This window comes from Phyllobates terribilis, unplaced genomic scaffold (assembly GCF_046119375.1).
Source record: "Phyllobates terribilis strain yellow unplaced genomic scaffold, ASM4611937v1 Scaffold_13__5_contigs__length_258822181, whole genome shotgun sequence".
NCBI lineage: Eukaryota > Metazoa > Chordata > Amphibia > Anura > Dendrobatidae > Phyllobates > Phyllobates terribilis.
The window spans coordinates 211,492,634-211,515,953 of NW_027362773.1; the positions used below are offsets into that span (position 1 = coordinate 211,492,634).

Below are 23,320 nucleotides of genomic sequence, written 5' to 3' on the forward strand. Positions count from 1 at the left end.
CTGATCCAATTTAGTATAAATCCTCCTAATTGTCTGTCTGTCCCGTGACACGGCCCGAGATGGGAACTGCCGCAAGATGAGCGCACGGCTCACATATTTTAAGTCACGCACCGGCCATGTACAGAGCTGAAAGAAAATACAGAAATAGTAGAGCGCTCTGTAAGAAAATAAAGGAGGAGGTGAGCTGTGACATCACCTATTGTGAATGGTGGATCCTGTGTTATCTACTGTATATAGGGGTGTTATCAGTCATTGTACAGGAGGAGGAGGTGAGCTGTGACATCACCTATTGTGAATGGTGGATTCTGTGTTATCTACTGTATATAGAGGTGTTATCAGTCATTGTACAGGAGGAGGAGCAGGTGAGCTGTGACATCGCCTATTGTGAATGGGGGATCCGGTATTATCTACTGTATATAGAGGTGTTATCAGTCATTGTACAGGAGGGAGAGGAGGTGAGCTGTGACATCACCTATTGTGAATGGGGGATCCGGTATTATCTACTGTATATAGAGATGTTATCAGTCATTGTACAGGAGGAGGTGAGCTGTGACATCACCTTTTGTGAATGGTGAATCCTGTGTTTTCTACTGTACATAGAGGTGTTATCAGTCATTGTACAGGAGGAGGAGGTGAGCTGTGACATTGCCTATTGTGAATGATGTGTCCTGTGTTATCTACAGTATATAGAGGTGTTATCAGTCATTGTACAGGGGGAGGAGGAGGTGAGCTGTGATATCACCTATTGTGAATAGTGGATCCTGTGTTATCTACTGTATATAGAGGTGTTATCAGTGATTGTACAGGAGGAGGAGGTGAGCTGTGACGTCACCTATTGTGAAAGGTGGATCCTGTAATCCAGCTCATCCTATGCATGATGAAACTGAAGCCTCAGTATGCTGCGAGGGAAGCTGAACATATTCACTTCAGTGGTGCATGGCATTCGAGAATAAGCTGATATTCCTCTGTGATATCCTACATTTCTCAGTAGGCAGCAGCTTCCTAGAAGTATGTCTTGAAAGAAAAAATGTTTCAGCAAAACTACGTGCACCTCTGCTTATTCTAGCTCCATCTGTGCAAGAGTTTTATGGTTAGACCACATTCACACGTTCAGTATTTGGTCAGCATTTTACATCAGTATTTGTAGCCAAACCCCGTCCATAACACGTTCACAGCAGAGAGAGGCACAGAGCGGTTATAACCTACGGTGGGGTACAGACCATGTCTCCAGCAAAATGGTCACTGACAACACCCCACAGGACCCGCCGTATACCGGAAACACACCACAGGACCCGCAATATACCGGAAACACCCCACAGGACCCGCCGAATACCGGAAACACCCCACAGGACCCGCCGAATACCGGAAACACACCACAGGACCCGCCGTATACCGGTAACACCTCACAGGACCCGCCGTATACCGGGAACACCCCACAGGACCCGCCGTATACCGGGAACACCCCACAGGACACGCCGTATACCGGGAACACCCCACAGGACCCGCCGTATACCGGGAACACCCCACAGGACCCGCCGTATACCGGTAACACCTCACAGGACCCGCCGTATACCGGGAACACACCACAGGACCCGCCGTATACCGGGAACACCCCACAGGACCCGCCGTATACCGGGAACACCTCACAGGACACGCCGTATACCGGGAACACCCCACAGGACCCGTCGTATACCGGGAACACCCCACAGGACCCGCCGTATACCGGAAACACCCCACAGGACCCTCCATATACCGGGAACACCCCACAGGACCCGCCTATACCGGAAACAACTCACAGGACCCGCCGTATACCGGGAACACCTCACAGGACCCGCCGTATACCGGGAACACCCCACAGGACCCGCCGTATACCGGGAACACCCCACAGGACCCGCCGCATACTGAGAACACCCCACAGGACCCGCCGTATACCGGAAACACCCCACAGGACCCGCCGTATACCGGAAACACCCCACAGGACCCGCCGAATACCGGAAACACCCCACAGGACCCGCCGAATACTGGAAACACCCCACAGTACCCGCCATATACCGGAAACACCCCACAGGACCCGCCGTATACCGGGAACACACCACAGGACCCGCCATATACAGGTAACACCTCACAGGACCCGCCGTATACCGGGAACACCTCACAGGACACGCCGTATACCGGGAACACCCCACAGGACCCGCCGTATACCGGGAACACCCCACAGGACCCACCGTATACCGGAAACACCTCACAGGACCCGCCGTATACCGGGAACACCTCACAGGACCCGCCGTATACCGGGAACACCCCACAGGACCCGCCGTATACCGGGAACACCCCACAGGACCCGCCGTATACCGGGAACACCCCACAGGACCCGCCGCATACTGAGAACACCCCACAGGACCCGCTGTACACCGGAAACACCTCACAGGACCCTCCGTATACCGGGAATACCTCACAGGACCCGCCATATACCGGGAAAACCCCACAGGACCCGCCGTATACCGAGAACACCCCACAGAACCCGCCGTATACCGGAAACACCCCACAGGACCCGCCGAATACCGGAAACACCCCACAGAACCCGCCATATACCGGAAACACCCCACAGAACCCGCCGTATACCGGGAACACACCACAGGACCCGCCGTATACCGGTAACACCTCACAGGACCCGCCGTATACCGGGAACACCCCACAGGACCCGCCGTATACCGGGAACACCCCACAGGACCCGCCGTATACCGGGAACACCCCACAGGACCCGCCGTATACCGGGAACACCCCACAGGACCCGCCGCATACTGAGAACACCCCACAGGACCCGCTGTACACCGGAAACACCTCACAGGACCCTCCGTATACCGGGAATACCTCACAGGACCCGCCATATACCGGGAAAACCCCACAGGACCCGCCGTATACCGAGAACACCCCACAGAACCCGCCGTATACCGGAAACACTCCACATGACCCGCCGTATACCTGGACACCCCACAGGACCCGCCATATACCAGGAACATCCCACAGAACGCGACGTATACCGGTAACACCTCACAGGACCTGCCGTATACCGGTAACACCTCACAGGACCTGCCGTATACCGGGAACACCTCACAGGACCTGCCGTATACCGGGAACACCTCACAGGACCTGCCGTATACCGGGAACACCTCACAGGACCTGCCGTATACCGGGAACACCCCACAGGACCCGCTGTATACCAGAAACACCCCACAGGACCCGCCGTATACCGGAAACACCCCACAGGACCCGCCGTATACCGGTAACACCTCACAGGACCCGCCGTATACTGGAAACACCTCACAGGACCCGCCGTATACCGGAAGCACGCCACAGGACCAGCCGTATATCGGAAATACCCCACAGGACCCGCCGTACACCGGAAACACCTCACAGGACCCTCCGTACACCGGGAATACCTCACAGGACCCGCCGTATACCGGGAAAACCCCACAGGACCCGCCATATACCGAGAACACCCCACAGAACCCGCCGTATACCGGAAACACTCCACATGACCCGCCGTATAAATGGACACCCCACAGGACCCGCCGTATACCGGAAACACCCTACAGGACCCGCCGTATACCAGGAACACCCCACAGAACCCGCCGTACACCGGTAACACCTCACAGGACCTGCCGTATACCGGGAACACCTCACAGGACCTGCCGTATACCGGGAATACCTCACAGGACCCGCCGTATACCGCGAACACCCCCACAGGACCCGCCGTATACCGCGAACACCGCACAGGACCCGCTGTATACCAGAAACACCCCACAGGACCCGCCGTATACCGGTAACACCTCACAGGACCCGCCGTATACCGGGAACACCTCACAGGACCCGCCGTATACCGGAAACATCTCACAGGACCCGCCGTATACCGGGAACACCCCACAGAACCCGCCGTATACCAGAAACATCTCACAGGACCCGCCGTATACCGGGAACACCCCACAGGACCCGCCGTATACCGGAAACACCCCACAGGACCCGCCATATACCAGAAACACCCCACAGGACCCGCCGTATACCGGAAACACCCCACAGGACCAGCCGTATACCAGAAACATCTCACAGGACCCGCCATATACTGGGAACACCCCACAGGACCTGCCATATACCGAAAACACCCCACAGGACCCGCCATATACCGGAAACACCCCACAGGACCCACCGTATACCGGAAACACCCCACAGGACCCACCGTATACCGGGAACACCCCACAGGACCCGCCGTATACCGGTAACACCCCACAGGACCCGCCATATACTGGAAACACCCCACAGGACCTGCCATATACCGGAAACACCTCACAGGACCCGCCGTATACCAGGAACACCTCACAGGACCCGCCGTATACCGGAAACATCTCACAGGACCCGTCGTATACCGGGAACACCCCACAGGACCCGCCATATACTGGAAACACCCCACAGGACCTGCCATATACCGGAAACACCTCACAGGACCCGCCGTATACCAGGAACACCTCACAGGACCCGCCGTATACCGGAAACATCTCACAGGACCCGCCGTATACCGGAAACATCTCACAGGACCCGTCGTATACCGGGAACACCCCACAGGACCCGCCGTATACTGGAAACACCCCACAGGACCCGCCGTATACAGGAAACACCCCACAGGACCCGCCGTATACCGGTAACACCTCACAGGACCCTCCATATACCGGGAACACCCCACAGGACCCGCTGTATACCGGGAACACCCCACAGGACTCGCCGTATACCGATAACACCTCACAGGACCCGCCGTATACCGGGAACACACCACAGGACCCGCCGTATACCTGAAACACCTCACAGGACCCGCCGTATACCGGGAACACCCCACAGGACTCGCCGTATACCGATAACACCTCACAGGACCCGCCGTATACCGGGAACACCCCACAGGACCCGCCGTATACCGGAAACACCTCACAGGACCCGCCGTATACCGGAAACACCTCACAGGACCCGCTGTATACCGGGAACACCCCACAGGACTCGCCGTATACCGATAACACCTCACAGGACCCGCCGTATACCGGGAACACCCCACAGGACCCGCCGTATACCGGAAACACCTCAAAGGACCCGCCGTATACCGGGAATACCTCACAGGACCCGCCATATACCGGGAAAACCCCACAGGACCCGCCGTATACCGAGAACACCCCACAGAACCCGCCGTATACCGGAAACACCCCACAGGACCCGCCGAATACCGGAAACACCCCACAGAACCCGCCATATACCGGGAACACACCACAGGACCCGCCGTATACCGGTAACACCTCACAGGACCCGCCGTATACCGGGAACACCCCACAGTACCCGCCGTATACCGGAAACAGCCCACAGGACCCGCCGTATACCGGGAACACCCCACAGGACCCGCCGCATACTGAGAACACCCCACAGGACCCGTCGTATACCGGTAACACCTCACAGGACCCGCCGTATACCGGGAACACACCACAGGACCCGCCGTATACCGGTAACACCTCACAGGACCCGCCGTATACCGGGAACACCCCACAGGACCCGCCATATACCGGGAACACCTCACAGGACACGCCGTATACCGGGAACACCCCACAGGACCCGCCGTATACCGGGAACACCCCACAGGACCCGTCGTATACCGGAAACACCCCACAGGACCCTCCATATACCGGGAACACCCCACAGGACCCGCCTATACCGGAAACAACTCACATGACCCGCCGTATACCGGGAACACCTCACAGGACCCGCCGTATACCGGGAACACCCCACAGGACCCGCCGTATACCGGAAACACCCCACAGGACCCGCCGCATACTGAGAACACCCCACAGGACCCGCCGTATACCGGAAACACCCCACAGGACCCGCCGTATACCGGAAACACCCCACAGGACCCGCCGAATACCGGAAACACCCCACAGGACCCGCCGAATACTGGAAACACCCCAGAGTACCCGCCATATACCGGAAACACCCCACAGGACCCGCCGCATACAGGTAACACCTCACAGGACCCGCCGTATACCGGGAACACCTCACAGGACACGCCGTATACCGGGAACACCCCACAGGACCCGCCGTATACCGGAAACACCCCACAGGACTCGCCGTATACCGGAAACACCTCACAGGACCCGCCGTATACCGGGAACACCTCACAGGACCCGCCGTATACCGGGAACACCCCACAGGACCCGCCGTATACCGGGAACACCCCACAGGACCCGCCGTATACCAGGAACACCCCACAGGACCCGCCGCATACCGGGAACACCCCACAGGACCCGCCGCATACTGAGAACACCCCACAGGACCCGCTGTACACCGGAAACACCTCACAGGACCCTCCGTATACCGGGAATACCTCACAGGACCCGCCATATACCGGGAAAACCCCACAGGACCCGCCGTATACCGAGAACACCCCACAGAACCCGCCGTATACCGGAAACACTCCACATGACCCGCCGTATACCTGGACACCCCACAGGACCCGCCATATACCAGGAACATCCCACAGAACGCGACGTATACCGGTAACACCCTTCAGGACCTGCCGTATACCGGTAACACCTCACAGGACCTGCCGTATACCGGGAACACCTCACAGGACCTGCCGTATACCGGGAACACCTCACAGGACCTGCCGTATACCGGGAACACCCCACAGGACCCGCTGTATACCAGAAACACCCCACAGGACCCGCCGTATACCGGAAACACCCCACAGGACCCGCCGTATACCGGTAACACCTCACAGGACCCGCCGTATACTGGAAACAACTCACAGGACCCGCCGTATACCGGAAGCACCCCACAGGACCAGCCGTATATCGGAAACACCCCACAGGACCCGCCGTACACCGGAAACACCTCACAGGACCCTCCGTACACCGGGAATACCTCACAGGACCCGTCGTATACCGGGAAAACCCCACAGGACCCGCCATATACCGGAAACACCCTACAGGACCCGCCGTATACCAGGAGCACCCCACAGAACCCGCCGTACACCGGTAACACCTCACAGGACCTGCCGTATACCGGGAACACCTCACAGGACCTGCCGTATACCGGGAATACCTCACAGGACCCGCCGTATACCGCGAACACCCCCACAGGACCCGCCGTATACCGGGAACACCGCACAGGACCCGCTGTATACCAGAAACACCTCACAGGACCCGCCGTATACCGGTAACACCTCACAGGACCCGCCGTATACCGGGAACACCTCACAGGACCCGCCGTATACCGGAAACATCTCACAGGACCCGCCGTATACCGGGAACACCCCACAGAACCCGCCGTATACCAGAAACATCTCACAGGACCCGCCGTATACCGGGAACACCCCACAGGACCCGCCGTATACCGGAAACACCCCACAGGACCCGCCATATACCAGAAACACCCCACAGGACCCGCCGTATACCGGAAGCACCCCACAGGACCAGCGTATACCAGAAACATCTGACAGGACCCGCCATATACTGGGAACACCCCACAGGACCTGCCATATACTGGAAACACCCCACAGGACCCGCCATATACCGGAAACACCCCACAGACCCGCCGTATACCGGAAACACCCCACAGGACCCACCGTATACCGGGAACACCCCACAGGACCCGCCGTATACCGGTAACACCCCACAGGACCCGCCATATACTGGAAACACCCCACAGGACCTGCCATATACCGGAAACACCTCACAGGACCCGCCGTATACCAGGAACACCTCACAGGACCCGCCGTATACCGGAAACATCTCACAGGACCCGTCGTATACCGGGAACACCCCACAGGACCCGCCGTATACTGGAAACACCCCACAGGACCTGCCATATACCGGAAACACCTCACAGGACCCGCCGTATACCAGGAACACCTCACAGGACCCGCCGTATACCGGAAACATCTCACAGGACCCGCCGTATACCGGAAACATCTCACAGGACCCGTCGTATACCGGGAACACCCCACAGGACCCGCCGTATACTGGAAACACCCCACAGGACCCGCTGTATACAGGAAACACCCCACAGGACCCGCCGTATACCGGTAACACCTCACAGGACCCTCCATATACCGGGAACACCCCACAGGACCCGCTGTATACCGGGAACACCCCACAGGACTCGCCGTATACTGATAACACCTCACAGGACCCGCCGTATACCGGGAACACACCACAGGACCCGCCGTATACCGGAAACACCTCACAGGACCCGCCGTATACCGGGAACACCCCACAGGACTCGCCGTATACCGATAACACCTCACAGGACCCGCCGTATACCGGGAACACCCCACAGGACCCGCCGTATACCGGAAACACCTCACAGGACCCGCCGTATACCGGAAACACCTCACAGGACCCGCTGTATACCGGGAACACCCCACAGGACTCGCCGTATACCGATAACACCTCACAGGACCCGCCGTATACCGGGAACACCCCACAGGACCCGCCGTATACCGGAAACACCTCACAGGACCCGCCGTATACCGGAAACACCTCACAGGACCCGCCGTATACCGAAAACACCTCACAGGACCCTCCGTATACCGGAAACACCTCACAGGACCCTCCGTATACCGGAAACACCTCACAGGACCCGCCGTATACCGGAAACACCTCACAGGACTCGCCGTATACCGATAACACCTCAAAGGACCCTCCGTATACCGGAAACACCTCACAGGACCCGTCGTATACCGGAAACACCTCACAGGACCCGCCGTATACCGGGAACACCCCACCAGATCCTGGTATGAGGGCATCACTTTCTTAGGATGCTGCATAAAAAATATTGAACCCCCAAAAACTGCTTTTTATTATTACACGTCTATATAATATGTGTAATACACATGTGAGGCGACATTCTGCTCTCCTGGCCCGGGGAGGACACCGTGCGGCCGCTACAAGGAGCCGAAAGAGCCGGAGAGTCCCCGGAGGAGGCGGCTCATCCCTGCAGGGAGCGGCCTGCAGTGCCCGCATCCTGCCGCCAGAGGGCAGCCCGCCACCACAGAGGCGGAGCCTCCAGCGTCTGATGACTGAGCCCGGTGCTAGCGCTGGTGGCCCCGCCCCGTCTGACAACCGGAGACACCGGCACTGGGGGGACAGTGGTCACCGGGCCGGCAGGAGCACCGGGGGAAGGCCGCTCCTGCACGGGGAGGCCTCAGCGTGACGGGACATGCCGAGGTGAGCGCTGGAGGAGCTGTGTACAACAGACGGGAGGTATAAGGGGTGACAGAGGGGGGATATAGGGGGTAACAGGGTGTCATCGGGTAGTATGGGGTAACCTGGTTTAATATAGGGTGTTATAGTTTAATATGTGGTGTCATGGTGTAATATAGGGTCTAGGATGGGGGTAATTGGGTAATGTAGTGTGTAATATGGGGTGTCATTGAGGAGTACAGGGTCACCTGGTTAATATGGGTTGTAATGGGGTAATATATGATATACTCTGGGGTGTTATTGGGTAATAATATGGGGTGTTATTGGGTAATAATATGGGGCGTTATTGGGTAATAATATGGGGCGTTATTGGGTAATAATATGGGGCGTTATTGGGTAATAATATGGGGCGTTATTGGGTAATCTGGGATGTCGGTGGATAATATTGGGTGTCATGGTGTAATATAGGGTGTAGGATGGGGGTAATGGGGCAATATAGGGTATAATTTGGGGTGTTATTGGGTAATATAGGGTGTAATGGGATAATATAGCGTGTAATATGGGGTGTCATGGAGTAGTACAGTGTCACCTGGATAATATAGGGTGTTATGGGTTAATATGGGTTGTAATGGGGTAATATATGGTGTGATATGGGGTGGCATGGAATAATCTTGGGTGTACTATGGGGTGTTATTGGGTAATCTGGGATGTCAGGGTGTAATCTGGGGTGTTAAAGCAAAAGAAGAAAAAGGTCCGCTTCACTTCCTCAGACATCAGGAGCAGGGAGCAGCCGGCGGTGCCCAGGAGATTAGAAGGAGAAAACAACAAGGAGCGATCCAGCATCTAGAAGTCTTTAACATCAATAATATTTTATTGGAGAAATATTTTAAAAAACACATGCACAGAAGTCACAGCCCCCACGGGGGGAGAGGGTGTACAGACGCGTTTCAGACCTTATGGTGTGATAGGGGGCACCTTGTTGCCAGTGGCAGTCGCTGTGCCCCCGCTATATCTTGCATTATATATAAGGACACTTCTTACTATTTATAGGGAATGTATCGGATTATTACAATCCACCATCGGATTATTTCCGCTGGATTCTGTTATTTTCTGGCTACAGATCAGCGAATCGCATGGTAACTAATGGATTTGGTTCTGGATTTCCTGAAAACTTCAGAATCAACAGAATCCAACATTTTCAGGATTCAGCTTGTTGGTGTCCAGGATGACGCCATTTTTTTTTGGGGACTGGATACCTCCGTTAATGGACAGTGAGGCGATTCATACCGCCTGGTGGTTTTCGAGTTGGAGCTCATTGCGAAAAAAAATTGTCAACATTTGCAGCAGTTTTACGCCAATTCTCTGGGGCAAACGGCTTGATAAATCGGGTGCAAAGCATAATAGAAAGTTGTGAAACCTTTCATACGGCCACCATGTACTGTAGACCTATGTACATAATGCTGGAAAACCCCTATACCGGGATGTGCGGGATTTTTCAGAAAAAGTAACAAACAGAAGCAAATGTGCTGAATTAATAAAAAAAAAAAAAAAAGTCCCCAACCATGAACAGTCCTCCAACAATCCCTGCCAGTCAGTGTCAGCAATGGCATCACATACATGACCACTGCAGCTTGAGGCTAGTGATTGGCTGCAGCGGTCCTGTGAAAGTATGTCTTGGAACCACTGGAGTGACAGTGCGTAATGTTTTTTTTCTTCTTTATTACAATTTCTGCTATTAGGATACTTTTTTTTAAATTTTGGACAACCACTCTTTTCCATCCCCATTACTGGGGAAGGTGCATCGTCCCAGCTGCTGCAGAACCTCAACATCCTCAGAAGTTGAGCTTTGAGTATAGGGACACTGAACGATTTTGGGTGGTATTCTCCTTTGCAAATGTATTTTATTATGATAGTACTAGGATTCTATACCTTACCCAGCAGTGGGGGCTGTAGACTATAGTGCATAGATGTTGCCTGACCCTATAAGATGCATGTCCTGCCTGGGGTATATATGGTGTTGGTCCTGTCTTGCAGTGTGACTGGATATGGAATACAATGACAAGCTGGCCCGCTTCCGTCAGGGTCATCTTAACCCTTTCAACAAGACAAGAGAGGAGGAAAATCCCCAGGAGGACAGAGAGCAGGAGCCTTCGAAGGGTTCGTATTTCAGGAATGAGATATTAATGAGAGCCTGACCTTCTCCGAAATAAGCAAGCATAACTAGTCCTTCAGGATGGGGGTCGCACATAATGCTCAGCGCGCGTCAGGGGGAGTCTGTAGGGCCTTTATCAAGCCATAGAAAAAAGAGCATGTATGCATATTTCTCGTTTTTGCTATGGTTGATCAAGGCCCTGCGCAGCCGAAACGTTGTGATTTTTCCGCACTAATAAAGGAGGATGTCTGGTGCCTTGGTTCCTGGATTTCTCTTAAATTGTCAGTTTTGTCAGATCAGCTGTTTCTCAATTATGTCTGATGTCTTGGACAACAAATAATGAGGGAAATTTACCAAGCTAAGTGCACAATTTGTATCAAAAAACTGTCTCGCTAACACGTTTTTGATCAATGTTTTTTTTTTTAAAAAAATAACAGTAAAATGAATGAGATTCCTAAAATCTCATTCACACAGTGCTTTTTTTTCCTTGCGGTTTTCAACCTGCGGTGTGTTTTTACTGTAGTTTTCACAATTGAGATTAAAATGGTTACCACCCCAAAAAAAAAACAACTGATAAAACCTCATCAAAAACACACAAAAAGTACGCTGTGATTTTCTAGACCAAGCCTGCAAAAAAAACACACACAACAAAAGCTATATGTGAACAAACTTTTAACACTTTTTGATGCATTGTAAATTTTTTATTTCACTTTGATCGACAAAGGGTGTATAGAGGGGTATGGTTTTGCAGAAAAAGGGCCTCATATGCACGACCTATGCAGCAAAATTGTGCCAAAATTCTGTTGCAAATTTCTGGCACAATGTGAGTCTGAAGATGCAACAAATTTATCATCTACTGTGATGAACTTTGGATATTTTAAAACTGTTTAATCTTAGTTTGCACTGACTATAAATTAGACTGTTTCAGTAAATCTTCCCCATGTGCCCACATCTCCCACAGGGATATTACCCAACTTTCCCAAACTTCTGAATGGCAAATCTGTCTATTTATATAGCCACATATCACTCCCTTCATAATGACATTCTCAGACAGCGGAGTCACTAAAGATTCAAAGGGCCCTGGTCCAGCGGCCACATCAGTATTCCTGGTGCGATGTTATCGTTGCAGCCTGATGTGCATTGAGCCGGCAAATCAAAAGGTGCCAGGGATGCCGGCAGGTAGGAGGCAGTTTGCAGGGCTCCTGTCTGGTGGCCGCTGGACTAGGGTCCTGAGAATTTATTTCCTTATCTCTAGGGGACACCAATTTTGTCCGGCCATAGGTCTGACACCTTCTGAGCGTCACCAATTTTTTCCGGCCATAGGTCTCACACCTTTCTTCCCCTTTTTTTCAGGATCTCCCCCAGGATCTCCTCTGCGTGTACCAGAATTCCAGTACCCGGAGCGAGTGATGGATTTGGGTGTCTCTGAAGATCATTTCTCCCGGCCGGTGGTGAGAAGGGCACCTTACATTCTGCAAGGGTGCAGCATTATAAAGCTTATATATATTTAAGACACAACGGGTGTAATATCCGTCTTCCTTTACGGATTAAAGGGCCTCTTTCTGGCATCCGACATCCAGCAGTTGAGACAGGCGATTGAGGAGTGTAAGCAGGTGATCCTGGAGCTGCCCGAACAGTCGGACAAGCAGAAGGACGCAGTGGTCAGACTCATTCATCTCCGACTTAAGCTGCAGGAGCTGAAGGTAAGAAGTCGTTTTGCTGCTACTTCTCTCACCTAGTTACACTGCGTTGTGCCCACTGGTGGATGCGTACACTCAGGAAGTGGCCACAGACAGGTGCGTACACTCAGGAAGTGGCCACAGACAGGTGCGTACACTCAGGAAGTGGCCACAGACAGGTGCGTACACTCAGGAAGTGGCCACAGACAGGTGCGTACACTCAGGAAGTGGCCACAGACAGGTGCGTACACTCAGGGAGGTGGCCACAGACAGGTGCGTACACTCAGGAAGGGGCCACAGACAGTTGCATGCCTCGGCATCTGTCTACCAAAGGGACCCATTGTAAAAAAACACAAACTTGTTTATCTAGCCTAAGACACTTTTAAATAATTTTTAGACCAGAAGAAATACTGCGTGTGAACAATTCCTCATGATCGCCCTCTCGGCTCCACAATTCACCTTTCTTACATTCTCCAGGACCCCCACGAGGACGAGCCGAATATGCGCATTATATTAGAACATCGATTCTACAAGGAGAAGAGTAAAAGCGTAAAACAAGTGTGTGACAAGTGCAGCACGTTTATATGGGGCCTGATCCAGACCTGGTACACCTGTACAGGTGAGGACATTGCCAGGCCACAGTCATAGGGAGGCCATTTTGTTTTTTGCATTCGCTAAAGGTAAATTCATACCAATGTTTTGTCATAAACACATCGGGGGCACTGATCTTGGTGGCTCTGCTTCAGACAAACTAAAAGTTGAATGACCCCCTTTTACTCCTCCCACCCCTCCCCTACTGTCCCAATAGTGATGGCGGGTCCTCCCCCCATTGTCTCAGTAGTGACGGCGGGACCTCCCCCCATTGTCCCAGTAGTGATTGCGGGTCCTCCCCCCCCCCCCCCCGCTGTCCCGGCGGTGGCGGCGGGTCCCCCCCCCCGCTGTCCCGTCGGTGACTGCAGGTGAACTGATCATATCTTCTAGTACGCTCATCTCCACCAGCATTCACACTTTCTTATTTTTCAGGTTGTTACTATCGATGTCACAGCAAATGTCTGAATCTCATTACCAAACCCTGCGTCAGATCAAAAGTCAGTCATCAGTCGGAGTACGAGCTAACCATTTGCCCAGAGACAGGACTGGACAGTCAGGATTACCGCTGTGCCGAGTGCAGGGCGCCCATCTCACTACGTAAGTGCAGGTCCATCACAAAGACAAAATGTGATTTCTGTTCTTAGTATGTGACATCACGGTGAATGCATCGCACCCGACGGGAGTTATAGTGTCTAGATGTCAAGATTTAAAGGGCTATTCCAAAAATCAAACTTGCTGATTGCTAGAGGTCCTACCAGGTGATTCCAAAATTGCTGTCACATAATGGAGCGAAAGTGCACGTGCTCCACCTCCCCTTCATTCATTGTCTGTGGGACTGCAGAGCCCCGGTCTCGGACTCACTGGGGGTCCCAGTATCAGTCAAACCTTCAGCAATCAGCAAGTTATCCCCTGTCCTGAAGATAGGGGATGACTTCTGATTTGGGGGATAACCCTTTAAAGGCCATTGTTCGCATGCACATGTATTTCTATATACGCTACAGCCGCCACATGTAATCAGCAATGACGGAGAAGAATCCTGTTATGACCGATGGAATATATTTCCTCAGTCCCATAACAGTAGCACTAATCACTGGGGATCGTTAGTTATTAGCAAAGCGAAGAAGACTTTGTGAGAAAGGGCCGAGTCTGTGGGTGATGAGATCCATCATTATTCAGCTTACAGGTGAAGCTAGAAAGCTCCGATTATATGTAACTACGTTTTATCTTTCCACATGGTAAACTGCAGGATACTAACGACCCATTAAACCAGCGCCAATCAGTGACTTGCCAGCAGATCGGGGACTGTTCCACGGCCGACGAACATTCTGCGCGCACAGAACAATCGTTATCATTGCGGACCATCAAGTTCTCGGCAGCACATGTCCTGTTTACATGGGACAATGTGTTGCCGATAATTCAGATTTTTTTTTTTTTTTAAGCTGAGGGGACGGTGTATGACATGGGAGTTCTTTACATTTCCATTTCATGTCTCCCGTCCCTATTTTGCAATCATCCATACAACAGCTACCTAAAAAACATGCAGATGTGGGTCCCATTTTTTCGATTGGAGCAGATAAGCGTCTGCCAGACAGATTTGGCACCACTCTTCCCCTGGATTTTGCAGGTTAAGCTCTTTGCTGTGATTTTCTGAATGGCTCTGTAGCCTTTTCAGCAGCTCTTCGTTCCGTGCAGTATGATGGTTTGCTGTAAACATCACTATTCTGGCTTTGCGTTTACTTTTTGTTCTTGTTGCAGGAGCCGTCCCCAGCGAGGCGCGGCAGTGCGATTACACGGGGCAGTATTACTGCAGCAATTGTCACTGGAACGATCTGGCCGTCATCCCAGCTCGTGTTATTCACAACTGGGACTTTGAACCACGCAAGGTAGGCTTGGATTGCATCTCTGGCACATCTCCGCTGGGATCTGTCTTCATCCCATTATTAAAAGAAAAAAATGCCATAGATGATAGTGTATGCCAGATGGGACACCCTAAATTCTGGGGACTCTCCAGGGATAGACCCAAAAATACACCCATGGTCCTGTGTCCCCCAATGAAGCGATAAAGAAATAACTAGACATCTCTGGGTGTCACGGGTGTGTCATAGGTGACAGACAGTCACCCTGCAGTTGGTTGCAGGAGATCTCTACGTTTGGTATTACAGACATTTTCTTAGATTAGAGTCTGTCTCTAGGACCTAGCGGCTACCTCCCTCTAGCTAATTAGCTCCCTGGCCTGGGTGTATAAATACCTGGTGTGTCTGAGAGGGAGATGCCGGCGATATTCATTACTACTTGTGAAGGCTTAGCTGCCGCAGTACTTCGTCCTCTCTGGATCTTGAGGCCGTGTGCGCATTTGTCTGGAGTAGTCTAAAGCTAAGCAATCCCCCCTGTTTGTCTACCCTTGTTGTCTATAGTGTTTAGTGGGGATCGACTAGTGCTCATCTCTTCCCTTCCTTAGCCATATGACAGTAAAAGACAGGTTGAGGCACGCGTGCGGCGACTGGTGAAGAGCCAATACAGGGAAGTTAGGGGAGACAGGGTGACGCTACATCAACCTAGGAGGTCTCCACTTCCCCCTTTCCCTAGAGTCTGGACTCCCTTTCCCTCTTCCCTTTGTGTTGGACTTAGTCTTTCCCACACCTTGTGTGACACTGGGGGTCCGACTGTCTGTTATGACCACCAGCGATCCTATAGGACAATAGCCGAGCACTGTAATCTGCTTTCTCCACAAGGCTCATAGACAATAAACGGAGTGGATGTCGGCCACTCTATTGAAGGGGATAACTTGTTATTTTGAGAATAACACTTTAAGCATGATCAGCTTTAACTGTATGACTTGGAGCACTGCTGGCACTTTATTTATTGGGGGTCCTTGCTCAGAGACCCCAACAAACATACAAGAGAGTCTGAACCCATTGGTGGGATCTGCTGATAATCTTTTATGTAATGAGGGGTGGGGGTCCGAATTTACTCCCAATAGGAGATGTTGAAGAAGTGAAATCGGCCATGATGGACTGCGGCATTTATTTTGATCCTGCTGGAGATCGGCTGCTGTCACAGGGGTCCAGCAGCTGATTATTCCCATCATGTATGCTTTGCCGAGCCGAGCGTGCACGTTTATCATGTCAGCTGACATGTATGGCAAGCTTATAGGGCTATTTCCAAATTGGGGAACCTATTGATTTCAAGAACAGGGCTCTATGATGCCCTGTCGGAATAGAGAGGTTGCTTGTCTGCTTTATTCATTGACTATGGGAAAAAGCAGAGTAATACACTCCGCCATTTCCAGCAGTCCCATAGCAAATTTCAAATCGGTATCCCAGCACCAGCAATCGGACCCCCAAACTATCACCTATCCCTTACCTTAGAATACAAGGATCGTGACTTATACATTTTCCCTTTATGGTCAGTGAATTTAGACCCTAAAAGTGCAATCTCCCCCCCAGGTCTCCCGCTGCACCATGCGCTACCTGGCCCTGATGCTGGGACGTCCTGTGCTGAGGCTGCGGGAAATTAACCCTTTGCTGTTTAACTACGTGGAAGAGCTGGTAGAGATTCGGGTAAGAGCTGAGCTGATATATCCAGGCTTACATTATGGATCAATAGCAATTTTGAGCAAATTATTACTGTGTTTTCCATATATATATATATTTGTTTATGCACAATTATTTCTATATTAATTTGTATCAATAGCAATTTGCAGAATATCTTTCTGGTGATTGATCGCTTTATTTATTTTTTTTAATTCCGCCATCTTGTCCCCTGCATAGAAGTTACGTCAGGATATCCTCCTTATGAAGCCGTACTTCATCACTTGTAAAGAAGCGATGGAGGCGCGATTGTTGCTACAGGTCAGGATGTCAGTTAAGATAACATTGTACCATGTGATTTTATTTATTTTTTTTCTATTTATCGCCATCTTCTTCTCACAGCTCCAGGATCGGCAGCATTTTGTGGAGAACGATGACATGTATTCCCTGCAGGATCTTCTGGATGTCAGCAGCGGACGGCTGGGCGCCTCGCTCACGGACATACACACCATGTTTGCTAAGCACATTAAGCTGGACTGTGAGGTGGGCTGTCAATGGTGGTCACATATGCACATTGTTCTCAGTTGTTGTCTATGGGAGTTATGGAAACCAATGATGGCGCGGCAGCTGCACGCTCGGCCACTGCGTCATACAGCCAGCAATGGTGGGGGGTCCCAATAGTCGGACCGGTACCAACCTGTCTGCAGGTGAAAATGTTAGCAGAAAATTTGTTTAAAGACTATGTACACCATTGAAAGGATCTTTTTATCGTTCTTTTGCTTTCTGAATGTTAAAAGTTAAGCAAAATTCCAAATAGGGTTTATTAAAAAAAAATTACCATTTTGCTGCTGCAGATGTCTGTAAGTCCTGTATCTAGCTGGGTGATCTGCAAAAATGGTACAAATCAGAGTTTTTGGTTCTGACAGTTCTCTCTTCTCTCAGTGTTAGAGATAGCAGCAGGAAGGGGGAAAATCTCCACAGTGTTGAGAGGGGAGAAAGTATCTTCAGCCTCAGAGAGGGCAGAGAAAATGGATATTAGCAAAAGAAGAAAGCACATGAAGAGGAAACAAGTGCATGATAGACGCTGTACTGATATATCCGCTAATAAGGATAGCATAGATTCTCACATCCAGCCTATTTTACTGGGAGACACACAGATCTCCCATCCAGCCAATATTACTGGGAGAGACACACAGCTCACATTCAGCCTATATTACTGGGAGAAACACACATATCTCACATCCAGCCTATATTACTGGGAGAGACACACAGCTCACAGTCAGCCTATATTACTGGGAGAAACACACAGAGCTCACATTCAGCCTATATTACTGGGTGAAACACACAGAGCTCACATTCAGCCTATATTACTGGGAGACACAAAGCAATTACATCCAGCCTATATTACTTAGAGACACACAGATCTCACATCCAGCCTATATTACTGGGAGAGATACACAGAACTCACACTCAGCTCATATTACTGGGAGAAACACACAGAGCTCACATCCAGCCTATATTACTGGGAGAGAGACAGAGAGCTCACATTCAGCCCTATATTACTGAGCGAGACATATATCTCGCATTCAGCCTATATTACTGGGAGACACACAGCAATCACATCCAGCCTATATTACTGGGAGACACACAGCAATCACATCCAGCCTATATTACTGGGAGACACACAGCAATCACATCCAGCCTATATTACTGGGAGACACACAGATCTCCCATCCACCCTATATTACTGGGAGAGATACACAGAGCTCACATCCAGCCTATATTACTGGGAGACACACAGCAATCACATCCAGCCTATATTACTGGGAGACACACAGATCTCCCAGCCTATATTACTGGGAGAGATACACAGAGCTCACATCCAGCCTATATTACTGGGAGACATACAGATCTCACATTCAGCCTATATTACTGGGAGAGACACACAGAACTCACACTCAGCTCATATTACTGGGAGAAACACACAGAGCTCACATCCAGCCTATATTACTGGGAGAGAGACAGAGAGCTCACATTCAGCCCTATATTACTGAGAGAGACATATATCTCGCATTCAGCCTATATTACTGGGAGACACACAGCAATCACATCCAGCCTATATTACTGGGAGACACACAGCAATCACATCCAGCCTATATTACTGGGAGACACACAGATCTCCCATCCACCCTATATTACTGGGAGAGATACACAGAGCTCACATCCAGCCTATATTACTGGGAGACACACAGCAATCACATCCAGCCTATATTACTGGGAGACACACAGATCTCCCAGCCTATATTACTGGGAGAGATACACAGAGCTCACATCCAGCCTATATTACTGGGAGACATACAGATCTCACATTCAGCCTATATTACTGGGAGAGACACACAGAGCTCACATCATATCTATATAACTGGGAGAGACACACAGATCTCACATCCAGCCTACATTACTGGGAGAGACACAGATCTCACATCCAGCCTATATTACTGGGAGAAACACACAAAGCTCACATCCAGCCTATATTACTGGGAGAGACACACAGACCTCACATCCAGCCTATATTACTGGGAGAGACACACAGACCTCACATCCAGCCTATATTACTGGGAGAGACACACAGACCTTACATCCAGCGTATATTACTGGGAGAGACGCACAGAACTCACATCCAGACTATATTACTGGGAAAGACACAGATCTCACATCCAGCCTATATTACTGGGAGAGACACAGATCTCACATCCAGCCTATATTACTGGGGGAGACACACAGAGCTCACATCCAGACTATATTACTGGGAGAGACACACAGAGCTCACATTCAGCCTATATTACTGGGAGAGACACAGATCTCACATCCAGCCTATATTACTGGGAGAGACACAGATCTCACATCCAGCCTATATTACTGGGAGAGACACAGATCTCACATCCAGCCTATATTACTGGAGGAGACACACAGAGCTCACATCCAGCCTATATTACTGGGGGAGACACACAGAGCTCACATCCAGCCTATATTACTGGGGGAGACACAGAGCTCACATCCAGCCTATATTACTGGGAGAGACACACAGAGCTCACATCCAGCCTATATTACTGGGAGAGACACAGATCTCACATCCAGCCTATATTACTGGGAGAGACACAGATCTCACATCCAGCCTATATTACTGGGAGAGACACACAGAACTCACATCCAGCCTATATTACTGGGAGACACACAGAGCTCACATCCAGCCTATATTACTGGGAGAGACACACAGATCTCACATCCAGCCTATATTACTGGGAGAGACACACAGATCTCACATCCTGCCTATATTACTGGGAGAGACACACAGACCTTACATCCAGCCTATATTACTGGGAGAGACGCACAGACCTTACATCCAGCCTATATTACTGGGAGAAACACACAGAGCTCACATCCAGCCTATATTACTGGGAGAGACACACGGAGCTCACATCCAGCCTATATTACTGGGAGAAACACAGAGCTCACATCCAGCCTATATTACTGGGAGAGACACAGACCTTACATCCAGCCTATATTACTGGGAGAGACACACAGAGCTCACATCCAGCCTATATTACTGGGAGAGACACACAGAGCTCACATCCAGCCTATATTACTGGGAGAGACACAGACCTCACATCCAGCCTATATTACTGGGAGACACACAGAGCTCACATCCAGCCTATATTACTGGGAGAGACACACAGACCTCACATCCAGCCTATATTACTGGGAGAGACACACAGATCTCACATCCTGCCTATATTACTGTGAGAGATATATAGATCTCACATCCAGCCTATATTACTGATAGAGACACACAGACCTTACATCCAGTCTATATTACTGGGAGAGATGCACAGACCTTACATCCAGCCTATATTACTGGATGAGCTGCAAACTGCATGTCAAGGGGCTGAAAAGTAATGAAGGAATGAAGATTGCAGACTGAAACTAAGTGCAATTTTATTAACTAAAGTTAACCACTAACACATGTAAAATCATTTGTTTCATGTCAAAGGTGTCCATAGCTTTTAATGTCAACAAGTCAACTTACACTGGCTGCATTTTCATTTCTAGTATGGGATCAGTCAGTACAGACAGGGAAATAATAGAAATCAGCTTATTACCTTGTGAGAGTGCTTGTTTAGGGCCGCTGTAAAGGGTGGGAGTTGAGTGGGTCTTTAGCAAGCTTGGCTATTGCAAAGCAAAAGAAACCAGTTTGTCAGTGGCCTGGGGCCGGTGTAGATCTGGCTGATAAAGGGACAGGTCTTGTCATGTTCACCATGTGACCTTTACATTTGCAGCGCTGCCAGGCTAAGGGCTTCGTGTGTGAACTGTGCAAGGAAGGAGACATCTTATTCCCATTTGACAGCCACACATCTGTGTGCCAGGACTGTGCCGCTGTCTTCCACAGGTGAGATCCTTTATATGTCTCTGCATTATTGCAGATCTGTCATTTTTGCAAAAAACACCCAGAGAAATATTTCATTTTACATCCCCCATTGATTCAGGTTTAGGATCGGTTGGCCATATTTAGTCCCTATAGGTTTCTCTCTGCGTCTGCACAGTTCCTGTGACTACGTTTTGTATAGAGGTGACTTTTATATTCTGTTATTTCTTTTTAAATTGCTGATTTTTATATTCCAGGGATTGCTATTATGACAACTCGACAAGCTGCCCCCGCTGTATGAGGCTGAATCTCCGGAAACAGACACAGGAGCCTGGAGAGGATAAATGGCAGCAGTGAGAGAGAGCCTCACACTTGGGACAACTATGTACAGACAGAACTTTGGAAAGAACAATCTTAACACCTATGGATAAGAAGACGTTACCACGAGACATTCCAGACTAATAGACAGCGACCATTCCTGCAGGCGTTACTTGTGGGGAGGGTTGATATATAGGACTCGGTCCTATATCTTCTTCTTCTTGCTCCTACCTGCAAGCACTGCCATGGACAACGCAGGTTTATGACTACTCTACAGATCTCTCCCGCCTACTGTATATAACATGTACAGCCTCTGGCATCTCAAATAGGGATATTCAGTGCCTCGCTAAGTCTCTTCTCACTAAGGTGCTGGGGTCTTTTTCTTTTCCTATCCTGCACTTTAATTTTGCAAATTTTAAAAAGCCCTATGGGTTTGTACAGAAAGGGTTAATGCTGTGAACCTCCGCTCTTCACACCATTAGACTTTGGGGAAGAAAAGGGAAAAAAAAAACGTGCAAAATGCATGTCAGGGGGGGGGTCTGTACCGTATGGTGTTAACAGCAGGGGGTCTGCATATTATATCTGGAATATGGGCAATTATATGCAAGTATTAGATATTCAATCACTGAAAAACAAGTGGAATCCAAAAAAAAATCGGGGAGGGGGGAGCCAGAGGAACATTATTATTTATTAAGAGAATTATTGCTATTATTTATCCCCTTGTATATTAAAAATGATTTTGTCAATAAAATTGATGCTACTCAACACAATCGCTGTTTTTTTTTTAGAGTAATGATACAACCAATAACAAAAGAGATCTCGTTCTTTACACGCTAATCCATTTCTTATTACTACATGGTGGCAAAAAAAATGGATCAGTTTAAACAAACCAAATCTCTTGCTGATTTGTGTATACAGCTCCTATGCAGACGTATGTGCGCCCCTGGTAGGAGATTTCGAACAAACCTTAGATCCTGTTGTCACATGTTTCCATTTGTGCTCTCAAGGCCTGTTTTTAGACAAGCTGATAATCCGAAAAGTGAATCGGTTTCACACTGATTGTTGGCTTGTGTAAACATGCCGGCTATCACCGGATAAATGAGAAAACCTTTCTTTTGGTGGATGATTAATGCCAGCATTAAAAGTCATTGCTAAGGCTCATTCAGACGTATGGTCCGGTGTATCCAGTGATTAAAACTACCCTTATCTTATAATACTGTGTTGCTTTTCAGTGCAAAATCTGCATGTGGTGCAAAAGAAAGTTATAATTTTACTCTCTAACTGAAGTTACAATATTAGGAAGTTGTATCATCGCTGTGGTTTTACAAACCAGGAACTAAAGTATTGCCTTACAGGAACTTTTCATAGTAGCCACAGGAATGGATATTCACAGCTCA

General features: G+C 50.2%; 1 protein-coding gene across 2 annotated transcripts; it reads left to right on the forward strand.

Moving 5' to 3' along the window:
- The first annotated feature begins 9,052 nt into the window (after positions 1-9,052).
- Positions 9,053-22,617, forward strand: DEF8 (differentially expressed in FDCP 8 homolog). Of its 2 annotated transcripts, XM_073659215.1 has the most exons (12): positions 9,053-9,254; positions 11,265-11,387; positions 12,736-12,833; positions 12,936-13,085; positions 13,539-13,680; positions 14,085-14,249; positions 15,408-15,535; positions 17,099-17,212; positions 17,423-17,503; positions 17,585-17,725; positions 21,520-21,629; positions 21,863-22,617. In XM_073659215.1, the coding sequence occupies exons 2-12, from the start codon at positions 11,276-11,278 to the stop codon at positions 21,960-21,962; spliced, it is 1,341 nt and encodes a 446-aa protein (XP_073515316.1). In that variant the 5' UTR covers positions 9,053-9,254; positions 11,265-11,275; the 3' UTR covers positions 21,963-22,617. The 2 variants fall into 2 exon arrangements, with proteins under 2 accessions (XP_073515316.1, XP_073515317.1); XM_073659216.1 differs by lacking the exon at positions 17,423-17,503.
- The last annotated feature ends 703 nt before the right edge of the window (positions 22,618-23,320 follow it).